Genomic DNA, 24897 nt, shown 5'->3' on the forward strand with positions numbered 1-24897 from the left:
CGAGAACAGGCGTTTTTAAAACCACGTGCAGCCGCCGTGGGAAGGGAAACACCCCGCTGTTTACAGGCTGAAGACAGAGCTGCGGTGCACAGGGATGGATTTAAGCAGATGATAGCTGACTGCATGAGGTACAGTAGGCTACAGACACGTATGGGCTGCTGATTAGCTGCAATGTAAATTGATTATCTGCTGATTATCTTCTTGCTTGTAAGCAGAGCTGTCTGTTTCAGACGGGTGTTTTAAGGAGACAGTGTCAGAGAGGAGAGGGGCTTAAAAAAACAGAGTGCATCCTCAGTGAGGGAAATCAGCTGCGATAATTACACTACTCAACTCCCACGACACGACAATCAGATAAGGAAGATTTGAATCTGACAGTTATGGGCAGAAAGACTGTGGAGGGAGAGAGCGGTGTGAAATAGGCTAAAGTGGTCCAAGAAATTAGAATAATTTTCTGTCCATTGCTTAGTGCTTATTTTTGTCAATAATCTTTTTTTTTTTTTATTGTTATTGTGATGTAATAACACCGATATCACATTTTGCTAAACTGTTGGTCTAATTAAATTAGATGTGGGCAATATTTTATTATAGCTTTGCAATTACAACAATTTATAATAATAACTATTATAATATTTTCACATTATTATTATTAGGCCAATCATTATACACGTCTTTACGTTTCAGTTTTATTGCTTAAATATTGGCCTGTACTTGGCAGGTATTGACAGATACAAAGTAGTGAAGGTAAAGTAAAAATGAAATAATGAATGAATGTTTTAAATTAAAATAATAGTTCAAATATGATCACGGTGTTTGAGGGGTTTTTCATGTTTGTTTCTTAATAAATCTAAAGTAGCCTTCGACAAAACATTGGGTGTTATTCATTTTCCTGTGGAGCAGGATTGGAAAGTCACCCTTCATCGGCACTTAAGTCACTGTGGGAGTTTTTGTGTCAGCGGCCATCGCATTTTATCTTGTAAAAAAGTTTGGAATGTCGATATTAATTAATTTATTAAATGTCAGACCTCGGCTTTAATCTATTCGATAGTTTTATGGAGATTTTCCAAAAGGAATCTCGGATTTGCGATCAAGAGGAATTGCAGACTGTCAAACTATGATTTGGAATAGCCTATATACATTTTGCGTGCTATATTTACGTATTTGTCATTTAATATTGTTTGTTGTCTAGACTGAAAAGTCTTCACTGTTGATGCTCAGGCCTTTATGCATCAGAGATGCTGACACAAAATGGCGGCAGATTTAAATTTATTACAGCGGTCCCAGTTAACACACACACACACACACACACACATCTCATACAACATACACAACTAATATATTCTTCTTTATGCTTTTCATTTTTTTTGCATTTGTTATTAAATATTTTATATTTTGTGGCCAGACCACGTGACCTTCACCAGCAGCAAGGAAAAGCTAAATTTGTAGTCAAATGGCATCAGAGACAATTGTGTTTTTTCTGAACGCCTTCACAATGTGGGAAAGCTCAAATGTATCCTCTGGATTTTTTCAGACTTTTCAGACCTGCAAAGGAAAATGATGTATATTGTTTATCACTGCTGCACAGACACAGAAAGACTTCTTCTTGAAATGCATTGTAATGTTTTACAAGCAGATTCATTTAAAGCAAACATTTTTTTACAGCATGAACAACAGGCACAAACCAGACTCCCCTGAGGATACAACATTATGTAGGCTATTCAGAATATGATGAACTGATCCCTAGTAGCACTTTAGAACAGAATTGCTTTTTTAAATAGTGTTGACAGGTATCAATATGGCAGAGTGTGTGTGGGAGTACGTGCCCTGAATAGAAACTCAGCTTGAGTGTCCAGAGTGACAGAAACAGAAACAGAGTTCTGGCTCGTGCTGCTGGGTTAAACAGGACCAGTGAAAGGCCCAGTTTCACACTGTAAAAAAGGCTCTGTGGCCATTTCCCTGTCAGCCCTTATCTTTATTAGCTTTCACAAATGTCTCCATCAGTTTACTCTGGACGCCGCCTCTCCACTTTCATGGCTAAGAGAACGGCCGCTCTGTGTTTACAGGCCCACATCCCCAGTATGCAACCCTGAGGACTGAACAGCACTGAGCTTTCAGAGCAGGGAGAAGAAAGTAACAGGTTTTACGCTGATATACAGTACTATGCATATAGTTTTTTGCCTAATTTCTAGATTGCTCATTAAAATAATTGAGAACACTATAAAGTTATAGGAGAGTGATGAGAACTTGTGCTCAGTGTGAAATACAGTACATTACATGAAAGACAAATTATAGTTGGAATAAATTTTTAAATTCAAGCAAGAAAAGAGCATTTTTAATGAAGTAAACGTATTTGAAGCCGGCACCAATAGTGCCAGCCTTGTAAGTAGCACTCAGAAAACATTGTCTGCAGTCTGGAGTTGCATGACACCCTCGAGAGTCTGAGACAGACGCAAAGCTCGGAGCAGCAGCAGCAGGATGAGATGCAGACACAGATGAGGGGTTATGAAGCAGTGTGAATGACAATCTGCAGTGGTTCTGTCGGTGTGAGAGACAAAGGGACATATGACTATCAACATAATGACAATACATCCTCCTCTTTTACTCACATGGTTAGTTTCACCAGATATTTCTTTCCTAAAAAAAATCGAATCCATCCAGTTTGAAATAGCTTTTAATCCCTGCCCTAGCATGTTTCTAAATCTTCAGGTCCCCTTCAGGTGCATCAGCTTTACAGTGTGTTACAGTACTTCACATGCATTCTCATACCAAATGCATTTTTACTACAGCTATGACCACAGTATGTCAATGTGATTTGCTGCTGAGGCTTTGATCCAGAGTCTCTTCCACAAATCTGAAAAAACTGAGACTACCTGTCATGGAGCTAAACAGCTTTAAGTCTGTATGGGCTGAAGCTCACACGAGACCATTATTAGCTGCTGGAATTCTCTAGATACCAGATGAGAGGGTAAAATTGGTGCAGGACTTTGTGACCTCTTTAGAGCAGATGAGTACAAAAATAATGAACCGATGTGTGAAGTTTGCCCCATTTGCGTGATGGGACGAAATGGTGGCTGTCCACGCTGAACAGTGCTAACATTTTGACATAAGCTTGGCCACCTTGATGCTGAATGACAAATGTACAAAATACATAAAATTTAATTTATGATTTTCTTTTGAAGGCTTATACTGAATACTACTGCTGACTGTGAATTGCTTTTTTATTGGCTATATTTATTTTATATGTAGCTAACATAGTTAAAATCTGATTAGTGATTTGGTATAATTCATAGCTTAAATGTGTACAAATCATTTTGGTCCATATTGAATCTAACTTTTTTAATGACCACATACTGTGTAGACAAATAGTGTACACAGCAATATTGTTCAGTTGTTTCACCTGAACATGTTATGTGAATATGAAGTTTCCCTTCATGATCTAGTGTGCCATTTTTTTCATGTCTACATCTAATAATAAGCAACTGGAACTAATATTTTCCACCATCAAGCGACTGCCAGACTTTCTCACCAACAACAGCAACTGGTGGCTGGACACCCAGTCCAATCCAAACAAATGACCTCATTTTTCCTGAAGAGACATATTCTTGTACTAGAAACATATGGTGATGCAGCTAAGAAATTTTTTTTTATTGGATTTTTGTCCAATGTCCACATTTGATATTACGAGTATTTTTAATTATTCACTTTGGCTTATTAATGCAATTCAAGTAAGTTTGCCAAAACATATGTGGCTTGTAGTGGGAAATGGCATTTATATTAGAACACCTAAACAGCAGGCATTCCCAGAGTAAAACAGGTGTTCATTTCATAGAAAGGAGGGGTTATATATGCCACAATGAAATATCAAAAGGCTGTTGAAAATGTGTGAGATGATAGCCAACATCTGCTGAGCTGCAGCATCAATATTTTACCTCTACCTCTCCCTAGATTTACATTCAACACAGGATGTAATGTAACTATCTGTTGCCTGCATATACAGAAACGCTGGCTGGGGGAAAAGTGGAATCATCAGCTGGTTTGTAGATATATTATCTCTGCACAGAAGGGAAATGAGTTCACAAAATGATAAAAGTAGTTGACAATTCAAATTTGAGTGTTGCAAATGAAATATTGAGGGTTGATTTTAGAGGTCTTTAAATAAAAAGTAGTTCATATCAGACTGGAGAGAATATTAAATTATATAAAGGAAATACAGAGAAACAGTCTAACTGCAGGTCAACATAACAATCCATTTAACATTATTAATACAATGCTTCTTAGGCAAAGGTAACATCATTTTGACTTATTTACATAATTCATCATTTTGTCTATATTCTCGGTAGAAAATGTAAAAAAAATAACCCGGTAAAATGAATTTAGATTCATGTAGAAATTGGCAACTTAGAGTTTAACAGTTCATGCTTCACTACAAGGCTAACTTGTACAAGGCTATGGCACCTCACATTCATAAGGAAAGGGCAGTGCAGCAACATAGTGTGGCGAGCAGACTACACATACATGTAGCAGACTATAGGCTTTACTGAATATGTGCATTTGAGCAATATTTGGTTGCAGTGAGGTAACCAATGGGCCATTTCTACAGTTACTACGATAGTATGGGGTTCATAACATGTATCATTTGGATTAGAGAGTATATGATATCTGTGTCACATGTCATGCTTTCATAGCTACTCACTGATAAGTCTGACAGCTGAGTATTTTTCTAATCCTGCAGAGATGCTGCAGGAGAAGGTTTCAGCTGTGACGGATGAACGTACGAGCCGGGTCCAGACCGGCGGGGAGACAGATCTCCTTCCGGACCAGTCACGACTGGGTCTGCCCACAGCTCCCACCATTTCCAACTCCAATGAGCCCGACCAGGTACACACGGAGACCCTTGAGTTCCTTGGCAAAAACACAAAGTTGCTTCTTATGGCTGCAGTCTGGAGATTGTTGAAATATGGAGAGAATTATTCTCTAGAGAGTTAGGACCTCAGTAAATGGAATGGTATGCTGATTGGAAATTTTATATAAAAAATAAATCAAAACTGGTTTCCTTGCCAGGTTCAGTAGAGAACAAAACAGTGAACATCTGTTTACGCTAAAGAGTGTATCATACTAACAGTATCAAAGGCCAGATTTTCATTAATTGTACCTTGATGAATCTTTCTGTCAAAACAAAAAATCTGGAGTGGATTTTTAATTTGACATATAATGTAGATCATTTTATATATTGCTCTGCAGTGTGTTTATATGTAAATATTTTATTATATCTATTTCTAAAAGGCTGTGGTGATGAGGTTATTTGCTTTGCGTTGAGCCTAATGGAGATTTCCGCTCTCTTTCAGAGCATTGAGAACATTAAGGTCGTTCTTCATGAGAGGGAGCTGTGGAAGAAGTTCCATGAGGCCGGCACAGAGATGATCATTACTAAAGCAGGCAGGTTAGTAAAGCAGCGAACACCCCATCTATCAGTCACATTACAGTCCAGACACAAAGATGGGGAAATCATTAGTTATTTTTAGGTAAAAAGAAATGGTTATTTGTAATTTAAACATGTTTCTAATCCACCACGACAGGAAAGTTTTGCATGTGCTTAGAAAAGCTGCTTGTATGGTAGCATAGCTCATTCATTAATTCCATTGTTAGGAATGACCTTAATAATCAGCGCTGAAAGAAGTATTCATATATTTTACTACTACTAAGTAATAACAAATACTAACACCAGACTGTAAAAATACTCTGTTACAAGTAATGATGGTCCTGCATTTAAAGATTTATCTGTACTTTAAAAATACAGAAGTATGAGCAACAAAATGTATATTAAGGATCAAAAGTAAAAGTACTTGTTATGCACAATGGCCTATTTCAGAGTGTTATTTTATATTTTATATTGTTATTATTTTATTGCATGCATTAACATGTAAGGAGCATTTTACTGTCAAGTTGGAGTCATTTCAGGTATTTAATGTACTGTTGGGTAGTTCCATCTAAAACCATGCATCATCAAAGTAACTAGTAACTAAAGTCCTATAAATGTAGTGGAGTGAAAAGTACAATATTTTGCTCAGAAATGTAGAATTATAAAACAGCCGAAAATTGTACTTGAGTAAATGTACTTTCCACAGCTGTTACAGAAATAATCATCGGGTACTTCTCACACCACACAAAATGGGAGTCCGATGAAAGTAAAAAATAACATAATGCATTACAGTATTAACACAAGAGTTTATTCACAAATAGTGACGTAGTGGCTTAAATAAGCCGTTCCTCATAGAGAACACTCACTGGGTTTTCACCAAGATGTCAACAGATACTTGGAAAATGCTGCACACGTTGTTAGCCACATAATATAGTAAAAGCTGCTCATCTTCATCTGGACAAAAAATTTAAAATTTGTGGAAAATTACAGAGAAAGTGATATTCAAGTGATGGATTCATTATGTAAAATGAGTATCATACCTTTCTGTGACCATCTGTTTAGACAGCTAATAGTAACATATAGCAGTTATAACTTTGTCTTTCAGGAAGAGACAGAAAGTTCCTGCAGCACTGACTACATAATTGAAAACACAAATGACTGCTCGGCTTGTTGGATTTAATGCGACCCGAGGATTAGATAGTGAGGTCTTTGGACATTAACCAGAGAATGAGTACACTCTCAAATCGACCCCCGCCTCTCATTCCTCATGGGATGGTTTTTTTTTTCAGTAAAAAAATGTAAAGGTCACCACATTTTTTCCTTAATGCTGCATAACCGTAAGAGATGGGCTTTCCCTTGTCCAGCTGATGAAGTGGGCTCTGAATCCTTAAACCCCTTTGAAGGGTTGTGCAGTGGTTTTAGCTATGCAGCTGTGCTGGATAACCTGTCTGGGTTTACCTACAGTCAGTCTGCAGCAGACATGCTGAAGGTCACACAAAAACGAGTTCCGTCCTCCAGAAGCAACTGAACTCTGAAAATCAACACACAAAAAGATATCAACATATCAGACTGAATTATTACAGTATGTTAACAAATACTGCATGTAGAGCTACTCAATGTGTTATCATGGCAGAACACATTTGGTCATGTTTAAATCTGTTGTAGCAAAGAGGATGTTGTAGTATCCCAGTAAAACACAATATAACATTGGATGTCTGACTTTTCAGTAATGTGTGACTCACTTCCAGTGATTCTCAAATACTGTTTCAAATATTAACCACAGTGCAGAAGAGAAATTGTAAACAAATGAATAACCTAAAGCAGGCTCAAATTATCTTGAGTGCTTTCAGTTGTAGTAAAGTGATTACAAGGTGAATCTGTACATGATTGTTTATTTCTCTCAAATCTATGTCATCACCCAGGACAACAGTGACAGGCTTGTCTAGTAATCAGAGTCAGATGATAAATCATGAAACAGAAGCCAAATTACTGAATTAGACTTAATTATATGTTTAATAACATCAAAAAGCAGTATAGATGGAATAACAGAAAAAAAGCAGTACAGATGGAATAACAGGAAAAAAAGAAGACGTGTCAATGACAATATTAAGTCTTTCAAAAGGGAGTCAAACATGTGGGGTCAGCCAAGTCCTAAAATCTTACATCAAACAAGACTCGTTTACTATTTTGGGAAGTTCTGTAGGATTACATCAGTGAATACTGCATAGTACCAAAGCATTAGTTTCATGAATCAGCAAACAGGTCTTGTCAGATGTTTAATGTTTTGTGACTAGCTGCAACAGCACAGTGATTTCTTGGAGGACGTTTTGTGGCTTTGCGGTCGTAAGCCACTATATTAACGATATTAGCCACGTAATGTTAGCATTTCAATCTGACTGATTGTACATCTTGAACACATGTAGGGTTATCTGGAATGCCTCTGCACAGAATTATAACCCTTTTGTCTCACATCACCATACTTCACATTTCCTCTGGCATGTCTGATTGGTCAGTCAGCCTGCAATTTGCAAACCGCAGCTGAGAAACAACAAACAGGAGAGAGAGCAGGTTACACCAGGGGATTTTTTCTGTAGTTCTTTCCATCATTCCCATTGCTTATGATAACATTTTATTCAACAGCCAGTCACCTTAGACATGGGGATGCAACAACATTGCTAGAGACAGATGAACAAGTGAGTGATTTAGCTCTGTTATTCCCAGCCTTTTTGGCTTGTGATCCTTTCAAACAAAGCCATGTCCATTTGTGACCCCTTACCATAGTCTGGATTTGTCTTTGAGCCGTTTTCAACTAAAAAGTGATTTTTGTCCTTTTCAGATCGTTTCATTGGAATATTTTTGAGGCCTGTAGAAAATAAACTCATCTAGTAATAAGATCAGAGAAAAATCTGCAAAAATGATTTTGTGTGGCAGAAATCTGTCATCTTGCCTATCCTCTCAATACTCGTGGAGCATTTATAATTTATTCTGTGACCTCTTAGGGTCCAGATCCCCACTTAGGTGCCCAAAAGCACAGCTTTAGATAATACGGTAAAACTGAGAACCTGTTTAGAAACTTTCTGATCTTTGGTCCAATTGTCGAGGACGTTCCTAAGTATATCTAAGTAAAATAGACCTTATATAGTAGAGAATAGTATCTCTTAAAAAGATCTTCAGTGTTTTCAGTGTATGATGCAGAAGAAGATGGTGAGTGACTATGATATGTGGAACTTAAAGGTCAAGAGGAAAGGGTGAAAACCGGTTAGAGCGATGGCCAGGGTGAAGTGGCAGCGTGGATCTGTAGGGAGTTTAATTTGATGCAAGCAGAAAGCCTGAGACTGTGATGGGTTGTCATGTCAAAATGTTAAGTGTTATGTGTGTCATTTAAACAATGCATTATAATAAACTGACTGTCAGTCCTATGATGTTTTCAGCTGTGTGAAATCAGTTAACATGCTGCTGAACATTGTTCATGTCAAAGGGGTTTTTTAAGGAGTTTAAAAGTGCTTAGACAGAAAGATCAATTTAAAAACACCAGTATCAAAAGTCCTAACAAACAGGCTTCTGACAGATTGGAACCCATGAACACTGACAAATTCTTGATTATTAATAATTTGCACTTCCTGTCCCACACTGCAGATTAATAATTAGATAAATAGTTGAAATATTCAAGACCAACTAAAATGTAGGCTTTGTACTTGTAAAAAGGGAGAAATCACCATATTAACAACTCTGCCAAATATGTGACTTTTGTGATACCACATTAGTGAAATAATAGTTGGAAGTTGTCATAGTAACACAAAACACTTTCCTGATTGTGAGTTTGTGGTGCACAGCAGTCAGAAGTAGCAAATGTCAGAGCAAGCAATGGAAATATGTGTCACTGTATATAGAGCTTAAAGAAAAATTAGCCGTGGCAACAGCGATACCAAGTACAGGAGGGTGTAGCTGATACTAATAGCTCACAGTAAAAACTTTATATTATTTATTTATTATTTGCCAAGGTACACAACATTATACTTCTGTCAGGGTTCCTATACATTTTTCATTTCATAATAACATAGTTTTGCAGACTTAAATTTAGGAAATTTTTCAGACCATAATTAACATTTGAGTACAATTATCTAGATGTTTATGATGTAAAAATTCTGGTTTTAAAATCCAACTGTTAACATGTATGTTACATGTATGCTATTGTGTTGCCAAATAATTGCCAGAAGATTATAGCCAGGTACTGTAGCTCAAACACCAAACCATTGTGGCCGTTTAGTCCCCACTCCTACGCAGAAAGCTGGACGCCGTTCCACTGTTAAACATCTCTGACATCTCAGAGGGAGTGAAGTAACTAGTGCTACCTAGAATTTCCTCTTAACATAGTGAATAAATAATATTATGTTACTGTTCTTCCCATACTTTGTAGACTCGTTTATAAATAAGAACTAAAAATGACCAATAATTTGGTTGTGGATGTCCGGATTTGGTAGCTGTTAGGCAGTTTGGGCAGAGCTGTTGGCCTGTGACGTACAGGCGCAGAGTCAGCTCTGTGTAGGAGTGTGTGCTCAGTCCCACGACATACTTCTTACCTTGCTTTCGACAACATCAACCTCACTCTGGCACGCACTCTCTCGCATAGTGGTAAATATTTTGGCTGCGCTGGCTGCCTGCTCCAAATGCCACGAAAACTACTCTGCTTGCGTGATCAATGTTTCTTTTAGAAATTCTGATAAAATAATGAAATTATTAAATGTTAGAAACTGAATTAGGGAAATAATCTGGAAACACATTTTTCACCCCATTCTCTCTGTTCCTTTTTCAAATCATATTCCATATGTACTGACTGACTATTACATTACAGAGTGTGTTTATACAGTAAAGTTATGAAACAATGTTATACACTGGTTGCAAACTTTACTGCAAAAGTAAAAAGAAAAAACACTGAAACTGACAGCCTACTTTATTAACACATTTGTGAAAGGGAATGCCATGCAAAAAAAAAACCTTAAAAAGAGTGTTGTAACATGTGAGCGGGGTTCAGAGGTGGCAGGGGAGGAGGTACAGATGCAGAGCAACCAGGCCGTCATGCAGGGGAGCCCACATTTTCCCAACACTCTGAGATGAAGCTTGCTCAGTCCACTCCCATGCAGCACCTAGCTGAGCTTGGCAGACTTGTTATTGTGAGTGTCATTGTCCAGGCGTAATCCTCCCTCTTCAAAGCACCCAGTGCAGCTCTTCCCTCACTCTCCCTCTTTGTACACAGCCCGTCAAGAGAGCAGCGGCGGGTTGATAAGAGGAATCCGGCGCCCACAATAGTCCGAGTCTACTAGGTTGTAGCGCTTCATCATCCCCCCCAACGCTCCTTTTGATCTCGCCGTGGTACTGGAGATTCCCAGAGAGGGAATGGATCACTGGAGGGCCTAAACATGTGGGATTGTTAAGAGAAACAGCTGGCTATGCACAGAAACACACACACACACACACACCCTGACACTGATATCATACACACACTCTCCGACTTCCATTTCTCATGCTCCTCTTAAACTCACTCACTTAGTCACACCACCTTATGTATACGTATGCCTTCATGTTGTCTGCCTTTGAAAATCAGATGTTCAGAGTTGCAATACCTACAGTGTTTTATAGATGTAGCAGGCATGCAACACCAAGATATACCATGTTTCATCACATGTGAGATTATAGACGGACACTCAGGAAGCTCAACCGCAGGTATAACATGAAAACCACTTTGTCTGAGAACATCTAAACGTAGACTACAATAAGGGTGGCCAGTACAGATAAAATCACATTGTATGTTATATTGCATCATCAACATATGTTGTACTATAGTCAATTAACTGGAAATCCAACAGAGAAACCATTTACAGATAAAATAACCAGTTGTGAGTGTCCAGAGAAGTAAATACCTAAAAAACCGAGGTAGTTCATCACATTGATGCAAAAATCAAGTTAAAAAAAAACTTTCATAAAGCAGTCTTACTGAATAATATCACAATCATCTCTTAGTATATGTCTCTTAGTATATCGTATTTCACAACCCTAGACTACAATGATTGTGCTGCTGCTAATGGCCCAAGAATGAAAAGGAAAATAATCTCTTGCTTTTCATTCTTTCTGAGGCAGTGGAGATACCGCAAATGAATGAAACCACATTAGTTGTACAATGTTGTTTAAGATTAGGCAACGTTGGCTGCATTCAAATGAAGTACATGTTATGTTGTTGTTTTTTGACAAAGTGACATTTCTACAATTTTTCATTTTTCTACCGAAAAACAAACAAACACTGTCCTGAAAGCTCATTCACTCTCTTCTGCCGGCAACAAAAATAAACGAGGCTGAGGCAATGAACAATTAAGGGTTCAGATGTATGAACATTTAACACACCAGTGGGTTAAGTGGACTTTTAAAGGTCTCAATATGCTTCAGATAAAGTGCTTGTCAGCTCGTCAAACAGTGCCTGAAGCCCGCTTTCTGATAACAGAACTGGGAGGTTGTGTCCTACCATTTTTGTTACTTCCTCAAACAGACAATCCCACAAACCTCCCCCTGTAATTTGCAACTTGCTGGGTGTATGGAGGTGTGAAAGTAGGCATGGTAGCTCTCATTTTTCATTTTTCACAATACTTGGAGTAGAACAAACTGTCCAATAGTGTACACTAAAGTGTACAAATGGGAATTATTTGTACACTTTATTGTACAATTTATTGCAGCAGCAGGTAGCTGGATATATTACTTCAATCTGAGGGCCACATGTGTTGACACAGGCCTCCATCTGCTCTGTCGGCATGGTACGGATGAGCAGACGTCTGTTTTGAATGTTCCTCTAAGATTAACCCGTCTTTCAGTGAGGATGATACCGGGACTGATCTCTCCTACTGATTGGATTTGAAGCCTGTGTGAGAGATTTAAATTACCTGCCCTACACCCCACCCCCCTTCCTTACGTGAGGGTGTATTTACAGTAACATGATCAGATGGTGTCAGGCACTATGAGCCTTTGAAGCAGGGCATTTGCACCAGTGGGAACAGCAAGTATGGAGATAGGGGTTTTGATGCTACAGCATCTTCCCAGAAAGCTTGAAAGGTTTTCATGAGTGTCCTCCAGTGTTTGAACATGTTGCCATGGGCAGCAACCACAGATATACTGCAGGCCTTTTTGACTGCCTCTCGCCTCTTGAGCAATGACAAGTCGGCTATCTAAACTGTTGTCCGATCTGGGGCGCCATTAAAAACCACTTAGGGCTTTATAAGGGGGCGCAGAGCCCTTTGCGAAATGTCCTTTGGCGTAGATGGAATGAAAACGTTTTTGGTTTCCCAGAAGAGGTCAGGGAAGGTAGCTCCCTTCATGTGTTTTATGGCTTTGAGTGCTATATTAGCATATTCTGTCTTTTAGTCTGGAGTCATTTAAAAGATGAAGATACTTTTTTATGGCCTCTCAGTATCACAAGTATGAGAGGATTTCAGTCTTCTCCCAAATAAATGCCCGCAAGGAGACAAATCAATACCAGAGAGAACATGTGAGATTAAGGACAATGGCAAGAAAATTATCCTGGAAGGTTTGGCAAGTGGGTTTTATTCTGGAATGTGCTTAATGGGGTTATCACTGTGGAAGTAGCTTTCATCCACTTAAAGTTCTGGTAAAGGTTGCTTCTCGGCCTACTCTTCTCTCAGTTCCATGATCTCTATGGGACCTTGGTTATCCCAATCCCTTAAGAACATCACTGAGCTGCAGTCGGTGAGCTAATCAGATCTTCCTCTGCACTATCCGTGACAATGGCTACACTTATCCTACACTCACAGCTGTTTTTAACGGCCCAGGCAGGATCCTTTCTTAAGAAGACGATCAATCATGTAGTACTGTACTGTACTAAACCAAAGGTGTTTAAACTAAAATAGTCAAATCAAGCATTGCCTTGCCTTAATGTGAAAGACAAATAAGAGCATGTCTAACACCATTCCTTTAAATTCTTCAACAGGAGGATGTTTCCTAGCTATAAGGTAAAAGTGACCGGGATGAACCCTAAAACCAAATACATCCTACTTACTGACATTGTCCCAGCTGATGACCACCGCTACAAGTTCTGTGACAACAAGTGGTAAGTTTGCAATTGAAAGCCATAAATGAGTCTTGCTGAGGGTTGCCCCATGGCCTACTACTACAGCCTTGCTTGGTTTGGTGTGACCAGTTGCTGATGTCAGACTTCTTCTTCAGAGTTTGCTTACTTGTGCTATGGTTACATTATGTTTAAGCATGTCACAACTAAACATTTCACTGGTTTTATAAAAGAAACAAGCACACCAACCGCTTATAGTCCCATTCCACTCGTTGTCAGTCAGGCTACCTCATTTTGATGTCTTTTAAGTAAATGATTCATAAGAAATGCGGGGAACAAAGAGGAAGTTGATGTGAGTTACATAGTATTGTCAATGAGAGAGGACTAATGTAGTAACACCTGTGCCATGTTGCTTCCCAACACTGTCACCAAACAAGAACGCCAATATGAGACACCTCTGTCAAACCCCGGATTAGAATCCATGATATTGTTTTTTGCATCCAATGCAACCATTTTCAAAATACTTGTTTTCTACAACATCTGTGCATGGAAACTACAGTGTGGTTAACATTGGAGGAAAATTGTACTAATAGCAAAAAAGTAAAGCACTTGGTGAACGTTGGGGAGAGACCTGGTAATGGTTAGTCAAAAGGCGAATATTAATTTGAGGTCTGGTCACTCAATGAAAGTCTGACATGCTACAAGCCTATCCAACACCCTGATCTTGACACCCTTACTTTCCTAAACAGAACATAAAGGTCGCACTGCTTTCTGCATTGGCACCAAACGTTTGTATTGGACATAAATTGAGAGGTGCAGAATTGTCCAGTAATTCCTTCTTAGACTGGGCTGTGTCTCACAATCGTGAGGAAATCATATTAATACAGTCAATACACACATCATGGTAAGAACTTTGTTGGGGCCAAAAATTAATACTTTTTTTTAATGTTATGTACAGTACTGTGCAAAAGTTTGGGTGTTGAAAATATGCTGTAAAGGAAGAATGCTTTAAAAATAAATCAATTAACAAAATGTAAAGTGAGTGAACGGAAGAAAAATCTAAATCAAATCACTATGTGGTGTGACCATCCTTTGCAGCATCACTTCATCTAGGTACACTTGCACAAAGTCAGGGAATTTGCAGGCATATTGTCAGGTTTATTATTAAATAATTATACCAAAGAGGTGCTAATGACCACCAATTCAATATGTAGGTTGAAATATTAATATCATTAACTGAAACAGAAACAGCTCTGTAGGAGGAATACATTTATGTTAGTACTTGTGATTGAGATTGTTTTGCATTATTCTTTGTACCAAGTGGTTCACGTTGACCTGTCTGTCTTTCTGTCTGTCTTATCTTAATTTATATGATGCAATAGAGCCCCAACTGCAAATGTTTGCCCTGGGGCTCCCTACCAGATTAATAAGGCCATAGAACTTAGTCTGTAAATCCACCGGTCACTATGTAGGGCCAAACCATGACACTATTCTGCTCACTCTATTCACCAAAGATGCACAGCATTTAAATTCACTAAAATCCTCTGAAATCCACACATAATCCCAAAAGAAACAACTGCCACACACAATCATAGTAGACTCAGCCTTGTATTTTATTTTAATTATTGTACAAGAATCATCAAAGCCTGGCATGACCTGATGGCTGACTGTTAAACTGCAAATCATCATTGGCTACAGCTGTGTACTGCAGGGCACAGGCAAGAAAAAAAAACACTGCTGCACTGGACTCAATATTTCTTCAGTTGACCTTGTAACTGGAGGCAATGACATTGTAGTCCTCCATCCATCAGTATGACATTAGATCTGGCACTGCCAGTTGTGCATGGGTGGACTTTTTTGTCCGCGCTGCCAGGAAAAGCTGAAGGGAACACAAAATCTGCAGCAGAAAGAAGTCATTTTACAGCCATTTGTTTCTGATCTCGTGGCATGGCCTGCAGTTGGTGGGTTCTGGTGTTCCTCAGCGACACCTTGGAGAAGCATAATTAGTAATGATGTTTTAGCAGAGGCCACCTCCTTCCAGTCTAAGGGATTTAGTACTGTGAGGGTAGAGAGCAGTGGTGTTCCATGCCTTTATACAGCTACATTATGGCAAAAGAGATTTGGTTCATGTGGTGACAGGAATAGTTAAATTTAGTAGTATTACATTATAGTTGCAGTTGTATTAACTGTTGGATGCCACTAGCTCTTGAAAAAGGCTAGGGGCAACATCAAATTACCTTTTCTTTCCTTATCGGAGTTTGCCTCTGCATTTCTCTCAATCTGTTTCCAGGATGGTGGCTGGCAAGGCCGAGCCCGCAATGCCGGGCAGACTGTATGTGCACCCCGATTCTCCCGCCACAGGAGCTCACTGGATGAGGCAACTGGTGTCGTTTCAGAAGCTCAAGCTAACAAACAATCACCTTGACCCTTTCGGGCATGTGAGTACCAACAGAGAATATTTGTACTTTCTGTAAGTATAGACTTATTGAATGAAAGGGTTAGTGTTCTTAAAAACTGTTGTATGTTCAATTTTGCCATAATCCCAAGAGTTAATGATAACATACTCACTAATTGACTATTAATAAAATCTGAAAACATTTCTCAACAATTCTCAACACAGCCGTACACTGGTGTCAGTTAGAAATAAGTGGGTTACATAATATGGTTAATATGTGGATATAATAAACTGTCTGACTCATGTAGCTTGTCCCAGTGAACTCTGTTATAAAACAGTGTTGAGAACTGTTGCCAGACTCAAGAAATGAAAGTGGTAAAACAATTGGAATCATTGATTAGAATACGATGCTACATCCCATATCCCTCGAATACATCTGGTGCCTATCATCTCCGCGAGGAATCATGGACAGCACTACTTAAAGAAAATGTATGTTGTAAAATAAAACAACAGAACCGAAGTTCCCTTTACAGAGCGATGTTAGCGGGTCATTGTAAAGAACACCACACTGCTGCCGAGATAAAACAAAGCAAAATCGACCTAATGATGACACTAGATGAAAGGTCAGGGGATCACCAGAGTTTACAAAGACCATGAATGTCTGCCCCAAATTGCATTGTAATCCATCCAACTGTTGTGACATTTAAATCTGAACCACTGAATTGTCAAACTTATGGCGGCATGTCTGTAGATCATGACAATCTGTCCAACAGCAACAGCTATTTCAGTCTGAACCGAAGTGATGGACCGAACAGGAGGCTGACATTGCCATCCACAGAGCTACTGTGGCTACAGAAAAATGAGTCCAAAATCAAGATAAATACCACAGCAAATCAAGTTCAAGATGAGGTGAATTCCCTTTAGATTGTAGAGCTCTACTTGTGCTCTCAAGGCAATTTATTAATATCAGCTTTGCCTGTCTGGAATACTAGAGGGACCTCTTTTCAGCCAACATCACAGTGAGAAGAAAGCATTTGTGAAACATAGAGCTGATGTGAACTCCTGCAAACAGTAAAATGATGAAGGTGTTTTTCCCAGGCAGATTTCTGAAAGAAGGCTGAAAGAAACTGAGGAAGGCAGAGGCTGCAGAGGGAGGTGAAGAGTGTGGCTGTGGCAGTGCTCCCCAGGGGGACTCTGGGATAGCTTGTCTGAAGCCATCCCATCAATGGGCGGGCTCATTAGGTTCATAACCTCTCAGATCAGTGGCGGGGCCTCCTGTCACGTTGAGTTGAGTGCCTGGCCAGTGATAAGGGCGAGTAATGAGGACAGAGCAAGTTTGAGGCCAGGCAGAGCCAAGATGACGCCCAGACCAGGAGGCGTGTAGTAGGGAAGTGCTTTTCTCAGTGGAGATGAGGAACTCCCATTCAGTACTAATTATGCTCATTACAGATGTGTAAAAATGACTAATTTAACTGTAGTTCTCACTCTTCTTCTTCACTGGTGCTGCCCTGCATGGTAGAATTCAGGCTATTGTAGAGATCAGTACAAATTAAGAAATAAATTTTCCCATATTTGGAATTTCTGAGATATCTATATCTATCTATATATATTTCTGAGATATTTCCAAATACAGGTCTGTGTCATAATGAGTCTATTCAGAGTTTGATGTCATGTAAATGTCTGAAAATCTGAGGTCTACAGAGTTATAGACTACTATGTTCTCACACTGTGGAATCAGCGTTCTATGGTCTATACCACAGGACTAGAGACTTCCATTTCCCATGATCCTTCAAATCCACAATCGTAACAGTTATTCTTCTCTATATTGCACAAAATCCCTGAGGAAGGTCTGAGGAATGCTTACCTGATCACTGCATCCAGACAGTCACCCAGGAGGCTTCAGTATCACCCTCAGACAGCAGTCAGACAGCATAGCAGACAAAGGTCAACAGAAAGCCTCTGGTGAACCAGCCAATAGCTTATCTCTGTCTCCAGCCTGCCTCAGCAACAGGAGCATGTGAGCACGAGACCATTCGGGTGTTCAACCTGAGCCTAGCTCCCTGTGCCCTGTACAACCTTTGCCTCTCTTTGGGAGCCCCCTGGAGGAGAAGGCTCTTCAGGAGAGTGTCTGGCAAATGAGGAGGGAAGCCAAGGTGCACAGCTTGATGCTTATCGGCCCTGACAGAGCTGGACTAGTGGTGACCCTGCCCTACTGTTGCTAACGCTTCGCTGGGCACAGCTGTCGGCTGCAGTGAGCGGACTGATGCTAGTGAGCCGACTTGCAGCCACCCAAACAACCTAAACACTAAGCACGGTCAGCACATGCTACCTGCTATTCTAATGCACAACACGTCTAGATTCCAAATCAAGTGTCATGGAGTTGTAAAAATGCAGAGAAACTGTTCAATGAATAACTTTGAAAGGCTCAACTCTAATGAGGAATTTCACCTTTTCAAGCTAACTACTTGGCTAACAATCATATCAAAGAAAGGCCTAGACACACTCATTGCAAATAGTTTGATCTTATGGCATGGTTTTAGGTCTCTCAGACTGCTCCCAAGTTCACTGAGAGGTGAACTGGCCAGAGAGTCAGAAATGTTCTTGCATGTGCAGTGGAAGTTCAGCTGTCTATAAAATTCCCACAGTGCACTGTAAAAAGCATACTGACTTTGGGTGAGGGAATTACACCCAGTTTACAGCGTGTTAGGTACATGCCACATTCACGTCACGTGGGGTGGAGAATGTAAGTGTGATTTTCCATGCTGCACACTAATATTATACAGTCTGAAATATACACTAATTGTTATCGTTTTTGCAGGAAGTATGTAAGAAATGTATGTCCTGTAAAGTTGCAAAGAAAAATTATTTACCCTTCACACACAGCTGCAACTAATATAAGCAGTACTGGGCTAGTTAGCGGGCATTGATGTAATGCTGTATAATGTTGCGGCTGGCTCATTAGCTAGCCACAGTTAATAGGTAAGCTTAACTTATACCCATTTTGAATCTTACTAGCAGCAGCTGGTGTTTTCCATTGAGCGACTGGAGTCAATCCAGTTTGTAGTGTTATAGCTGTACTCATAGGGGGTGGTGATGGAGTAGTGGATAAGATGCATGCCTTAGGTGTGAGAGCCCAGCGTTCAACTCCCCACTGTGACACATCCAATGTGTCCCTGAGCAAGACACTTAACCCCTAGTTGCTCCAGAGACATATAAAGCAATTGTAAGTCGCTTTGGATAAAAGCGTCAGCTAAATGAATAAATGTAAATAGAGTCTGCAACAGATATTGTGCAGTTCATTATTCAAGTAAGCAGGTAGTTTCAACTGTGTAATTTAGTGTTTATTCACCCTTTAAGGCAGTTAATGTCCCCATATTCTTGCAAACTAGTGGTAAAAAAACAAATGATGTAAAAAAGTGAACTCATTAATGCTTCTGACATCCTTACAGCAGCCTCCAGGTACCACACAATAGTGACTATTCACATGCCGTTGTTATTACAAGTTTTAAATGTGTTGCTTTCTCTTCCCCTCCCCAGATCATCCTGAACTCTATGCACAAGTACCAGCCCAGACTACACATAGTCAAAGCAGATGAAAACAACGCCTTTGGATCCAAGAACACTGCCTACTGTACTCATGTCTTTCATGAGACAGCCTTCATCTCAGTGACATCTTATCAAAACCACAAGGTACAGCAACTACTACTACATACAGTAATACTACAGATAGATTTTGTAACACTGGTGTCATCTCTTCTTTTATAAACGAGTGAAAGGGGATTACTCTAATTTACTCCTCATTTTTCTGCCTTTAGGTAAATCAAGTTGGAGAGTTTAAAGAGCAGTAAATGTGTCTAGGTTTAGATTAATGAAATTTTACTACTAAAGTGTGCATGGGTTCCTGTCCACCACAGCAAAGAATCTAAGGGTGAACATTGCCAGTGTTCCTTTAATTGCCTAGGTTTGGTTTATCGAAAACAGAAAAAAAAAATCTTAAATAAAATCTAATTTTCCTAGATTACTCAGCTGAAGATAGAAAACAATCCATTTGCCAAAGGATTCCGGGGTAGTGAAGAAGGAGATCTGCGTGTTTCAAGGCTACAGGGGTATGTTTACACAAAAAGGAACCAGGAAAGTAAAACTGACCCTGTAGAACCATTTAGCACACTGAAAGTCTCTAGTAAACCTTTTGGTGTTTGGGTATAAAATCTGTCTCACCTCATTAGGTGTTGAGTGGAATTTTAAGCATAGCATACTGATTCCTTTTCTCTTCTGGTACCAATGTATAGGAAAGAATACCCAGTCATTTCAAAGAACATGGTTCGTCAGAGGTTTATCTCCTCACACAGTCACCTAGCAGGGAAGCTCGGAGCAGGAGTTCTCACGGGGCACCCTCAAGTCCTGTCCTCTTATCAGTATGAGACCGGGGTTCCTTTGTCTAACTCTGACCCCCAAGATCCTATCGCGAACCACTTCCCTCAGAGCAGAGATTCCAGCCTTCTGTACCACTGCTTCAAACACAGAGGTATGTTTTTAGCCACTGTTGTAAGCCACTGTAAAGAATCAGATGTTCTATTAAGTACGGTCTGGTTTTAAAGAGAACAATGAAGTTAACTATATCACCTTTCAGATAATGCCCGACACTTGGAGCTTGGATGTAAGCGGCCATATCTGGAGACATCTTCTGCAGTCTCAGAGGAGCATTACTTTCGTCCAGCTCCCTCTTATGAGTCGCCCTTACTATCTCACCCGTACTGCACTGAGGCAATCACCTCTAGAGAAGCTTGTATGTACGGTAGCATGGAACCAGAGCCTGGATCTGGAGCAGGAGATACAGATGACCTGACCAACACCTCTTCAATAAATTGCAACATGTGGGCAACAATGCAGCCCTACCCTCGTTATAGCGTGGAGGGTGTACCGTACCAGCCCTTCACAGCTCACTTCACCAGCGCTGCCACCGTCACGCCGGTTGTACCGCACACCACATCATCCATGGCGTCACGGCCACAGGTTGACCTAGGGGTCTACAACTCAACTACGGTCCAGCGAGGTCTGCCCGTCGTACCTCCTTCATCTTCCTCTTCGTCCTGCTCTCCAGCTGCTCTGGGATCCAGAGATAGGTCAGGCCATCCACCTCTGTACCACAAGAAGCCAGGGTCACCGCTCCGACCTCACAGAGATTTCTCAGCCTATCCCACACAAGGCACTATATCCATTCGGGATCAATCTTATCAGTACCAAGTGGGCCTGAGTAGCGCAGGGACTCACTGGACTGACAGCTAATGTGGACCACTGGAAGAACCAGTTTTGTCCAGTGTGTCAAGTCTGAAATGAATCAAGGTTCAATACCCCAGTGTGGGCTGCCGACGCCAAGCAGTGATGATGAACTACAGTTATGATCACTGCCAAACTGCACTTCAAAGCCATTTACGTCCATGAATTCTCATTGAAGCACCAACGCTGTAAGTGGTGAACTGTAGCTCCACTTTACTTATGAAGATGTGTAGCATACGTACTAGCCTGTTGTCAGAAAACGTGGTTTTCTAACACTGAAATGCAAAGTGCAGGTTTGAGCAGCACTTCAAAGTCTATCAAAGGGTGCTGTAAGAGCACAAGTATGTGTTGTGTTAACGTAACAGCTACCCAAGTAGTGTTAGCTATGTAACCTGAAGTAACAATGACAATAATTCTCCAACATACATAAGGGAAAATTAACGATGGCTGTGCTTTCTCTTGAAAAGAATAAGAAGCCTAGATATGTAAAATATGTGTGCATGGTGGCCTCCCAGGGAAATCTGAGCACTGAGGTTTTTATCATTACTTACAGAGCTCCACCTAGATAGAGCTTGTCTAAAGAATAATGCTGCCGTTTTTGTATATTTTTCTTATTGTCCACAAATCTAATGAAAAGACCAAAACCAACAGTGCTTTAGTCCATCTCTCAATACCTTCTTACTTCCCTACCCTGTCTGCATCACTCATCCCCAAGCTTATTAGTTCAGACTGAAAATTCAAAAGTGGTAACAAATATAACATTTTACTATCAAAAAAGTCTCCTATAACAGCTAGGCGCTAGTGGATTTGTTGGGGACTATTTTCAGTTGCTGATAATGAAGCAAAGCCGTGAGATAGTGAGATAGTTCAGGCAGTCAACTCGAGCCTGCTGCTTCACCTGGTATAGCAACTTACCCTTTCAACTGTGGTGCTGTATTTATTCTAAGGTGTCAGAGCTCTGCTCACTTTTTTGCTGCCACACGGCTCACCTGAAAGCTATGCTGTCACTTATGACGACTGCTGTTCATATAGTATTTAAAAACCATCACCTCCACCCCAGCATCCACCTGTAGGCTATGTTCTATTAGGATGTTATTGTTGTCGTGTGAGTTGACTGACTAAAAGAGACATTTGGTGGGCTGGTGAGTATCAGTAAAGTAGCTAAAGTAAAGTAGTAAAGTAGTTCGTGGTAATAAAGGAACATATCAACCTGTGTAACGGTGTGGCTCATTCATGTGAAGGATCAATACATTAGGTCTTTTCATGGGATTTGTTGACAATAACAAAACAGCGAAAAGTTAGCACGGCTAAGCTCTTTTGAGTTGTAATTATTCACGTGCCAAAATGAGATTTGCTACAACTTGATGGATATAGGGTAAAAGTGCAGTCCACTGCAAAGTGAGACTGATCATATCAGAAATTACATTGTGCATACACTAAGAATTGTAAGCTAAAAGACATTAGCTGTGTATGTCAGTCTTTCCCCATGATGTATACACAGAGCAATTAAATCAAGTGGAAGGTGCACCAAACAACCTCCTAGTTTTTAGTGTACGGGTCTAATCCAAATACTTTCTACAGATCTATGTTAGTTGCGTGATACTAGCACTCATCTGAAGAAAACATGTTGTGAGTGTGAGAGTAAGCCATACTACTGTGGTTGGTCGTTAAACCTTGGCTCTTAACTCATGACTCCAAACAATATTCTAGTGAAACGGGACAGCAAAGGACTCTCAGGCAGAACCAGATGGGAGCTTAAAGAACTCTTGTTAGGCCATGGTGAGTACCGGAAAAGAGAGCTGCACACAAATCCCACTTCCAAATGACTTACTTGGAAAAAATCCTCACAAGACTGCAAATACAAAACAGCCTGAGCAGGCAGGGAAGCTGAAGCAAAAGGCTCCCAGGAGGCTTGCATAGTCAAGGAATATTTGTAGGATCTGATGGTGATCCCTCATGGATTTGTGCATTGTCCCTTTATTTCATGTTGTTAAATTCAATATAACATTTTTGAATATATTGACAATTTTGCACACCCGATAAATAAACATTTTCATGCCTGTAATTGTTTGCTATATTTTATCCAAGAAGAACACTGTACAACTTAACTACATTACACTCAAATAACCGTTTTTGGTCTTCAAGGCTGTTATATTATTGTTACATCACATGTGAAATGTTCAAAAATCTTTCATTACAGTGTGAACAAGCATTAGCTCAGATTGTGCTTTTTTCACAGACCAGTATCCCTATAGGAACTATGTTCATATTGGATGATTCCGCAGCTCAGGATTTACGTCCCATGTCAATGTTCAGTACCAGTGCAGGAGCCAGTGTGCCCTTTATGTTGCATGTGAGAGACCGTAGTCGCGTCAATTATCATTTACTAAACCTGAACCTTTTAATTGCGCATAACCATGATCTTTCCCCAACATACCGCATGTGTGCAGACATTGCAGAAAGCAAGAATTGAACAATGCTGGCTTTAGATGAATGGATTTGTGGCTTTGCAGAATCATCCAATGTGGATATTCTCATCTGGCAATAGGCTTGTATTTTTATAGATATGAGACAGTGTCACAACAAACTGCTTTTTCTTGCTTACTTTCAAAAATAAAGTAAATATCTTAAGTAAAAATAGTAAATACTTTATATCTGTCAGGGTTTGTGGTGTGTGCAGACAGGAACAGTTTTAGGACCCAAACGCAGGACACAGAGGCAGAACAGGTATAGTTTCTGAGTATTTCTTTAAGCCCACAGAACTTATGGCAGAGTCCAGAATTCAACAAAGGATTATCCAAAAACAAGGCAGCAAAAACAGGCAGGCAAGCAAGACACAGGGCAGTGGATGAACATACCTACATACAACGAACCAGCAAAAGCTAAACAGAAGCAACAAACATTTAAGCACTGGCTAACGAGGAGGGCGGGAGCACAAACAGGTGATACTAATAATGACAGCAGACAGACACAGACAGGCAGGGTGATGAACTGACAGATGCAAAACACAAGACCATACACTAACTGGAACTCAAGGTACTTGAGACAAGCAGACAGAGGAATTACCGGGGTAACAGACATAACACAGGTTACTGAACACGGGCCATATCAAACTAAGATGTAGCAGATCAGAATGATAAAAATAACAAACTAACTCAGACACAAGCAAGGGCAAAACAACACAGAAGTTTACAGACCAGAAATAAACACTAAGGCATGAACTAAGATAAGAGACAAGACAGATACTAAGTAACTTAAAGATGCAGATGAGTAATAATAAAGGCTACACAGAGACTAGAGCAGACTGATCAAAATCAGATTAATTAATGAAACTGGCAGAGAACATAAATAGACACCTAGCAAACAGACAGAACTCAAGCATGATGGTACAGAAACTAATACATGAGACGGGAACAGAACTGAAATCAGGAAAATGCCAAAACACCACTAAACACCAGCTGACGGATAATAACCAGATAAACAATAACATCATGTAGAGGACGCACACTAAAGGTAGCAAGCAAACAAAAAGTAAGTCTAACTAACAGCACAGCAAAAGGGATTCAAACAAATAAAACAGGGTGGCCAAGGGAGAGACAAGATAACAGAACAACACAGACCACGAAGACTGGACACAAGACCATATACTATATAAGGGATACCTAACTGATAAATGAATAAACTCAGAACTAAACGGAACAGATGACAGGACTAACATGCAGATACAAAACCAAACCCTCAGAA

At 39.9% G+C, this 24897-nt stretch overlaps 2 protein-coding genes across 5 annotated transcripts in view; one reads left to right on the forward strand and one right to left on the reverse strand.

Moving 5' to 3' along the window:
• tbx4 (T-box transcription factor 4) lies at positions 1 to 23178 on the forward strand. The gene is made up of 9 exons (XM_046072903.1): positions 1 to 128; positions 4730 to 4875; positions 5343 to 5437; positions 13404 to 13523; positions 15772 to 15919; positions 19414 to 19566; positions 19894 to 19982; positions 20166 to 20401; positions 20507 to 23178. Exons 2-9 carry the CDS (start codon positions 4732 to 4734, stop codon positions 21160 to 21162), a joined length of 1641 nt encoding a protein of 546 aa, XP_045928859.1. The 5' UTR covers positions 1 to 128; positions 4730 to 4731; the 3' UTR covers positions 21163 to 23178.
• The window catches only part of pipox (pipecolic acid oxidase), a 1053392-nt gene that overhangs the window by 891517 nt on the left and 136978 nt on the right, over positions 1 to 24897 (reverse strand). The window lies entirely within an intron of this gene.

The sequence above is a fragment of the Micropterus dolomieu genome, linkage group LG17, assembly GCF_021292245.1.
Source record: "Micropterus dolomieu isolate WLL.071019.BEF.003 ecotype Adirondacks linkage group LG17, ASM2129224v1, whole genome shotgun sequence".
Lineage (NCBI taxonomy): Eukaryota > Metazoa > Chordata > Actinopteri > Centrarchiformes > Centrarchidae > Micropterus > Micropterus dolomieu.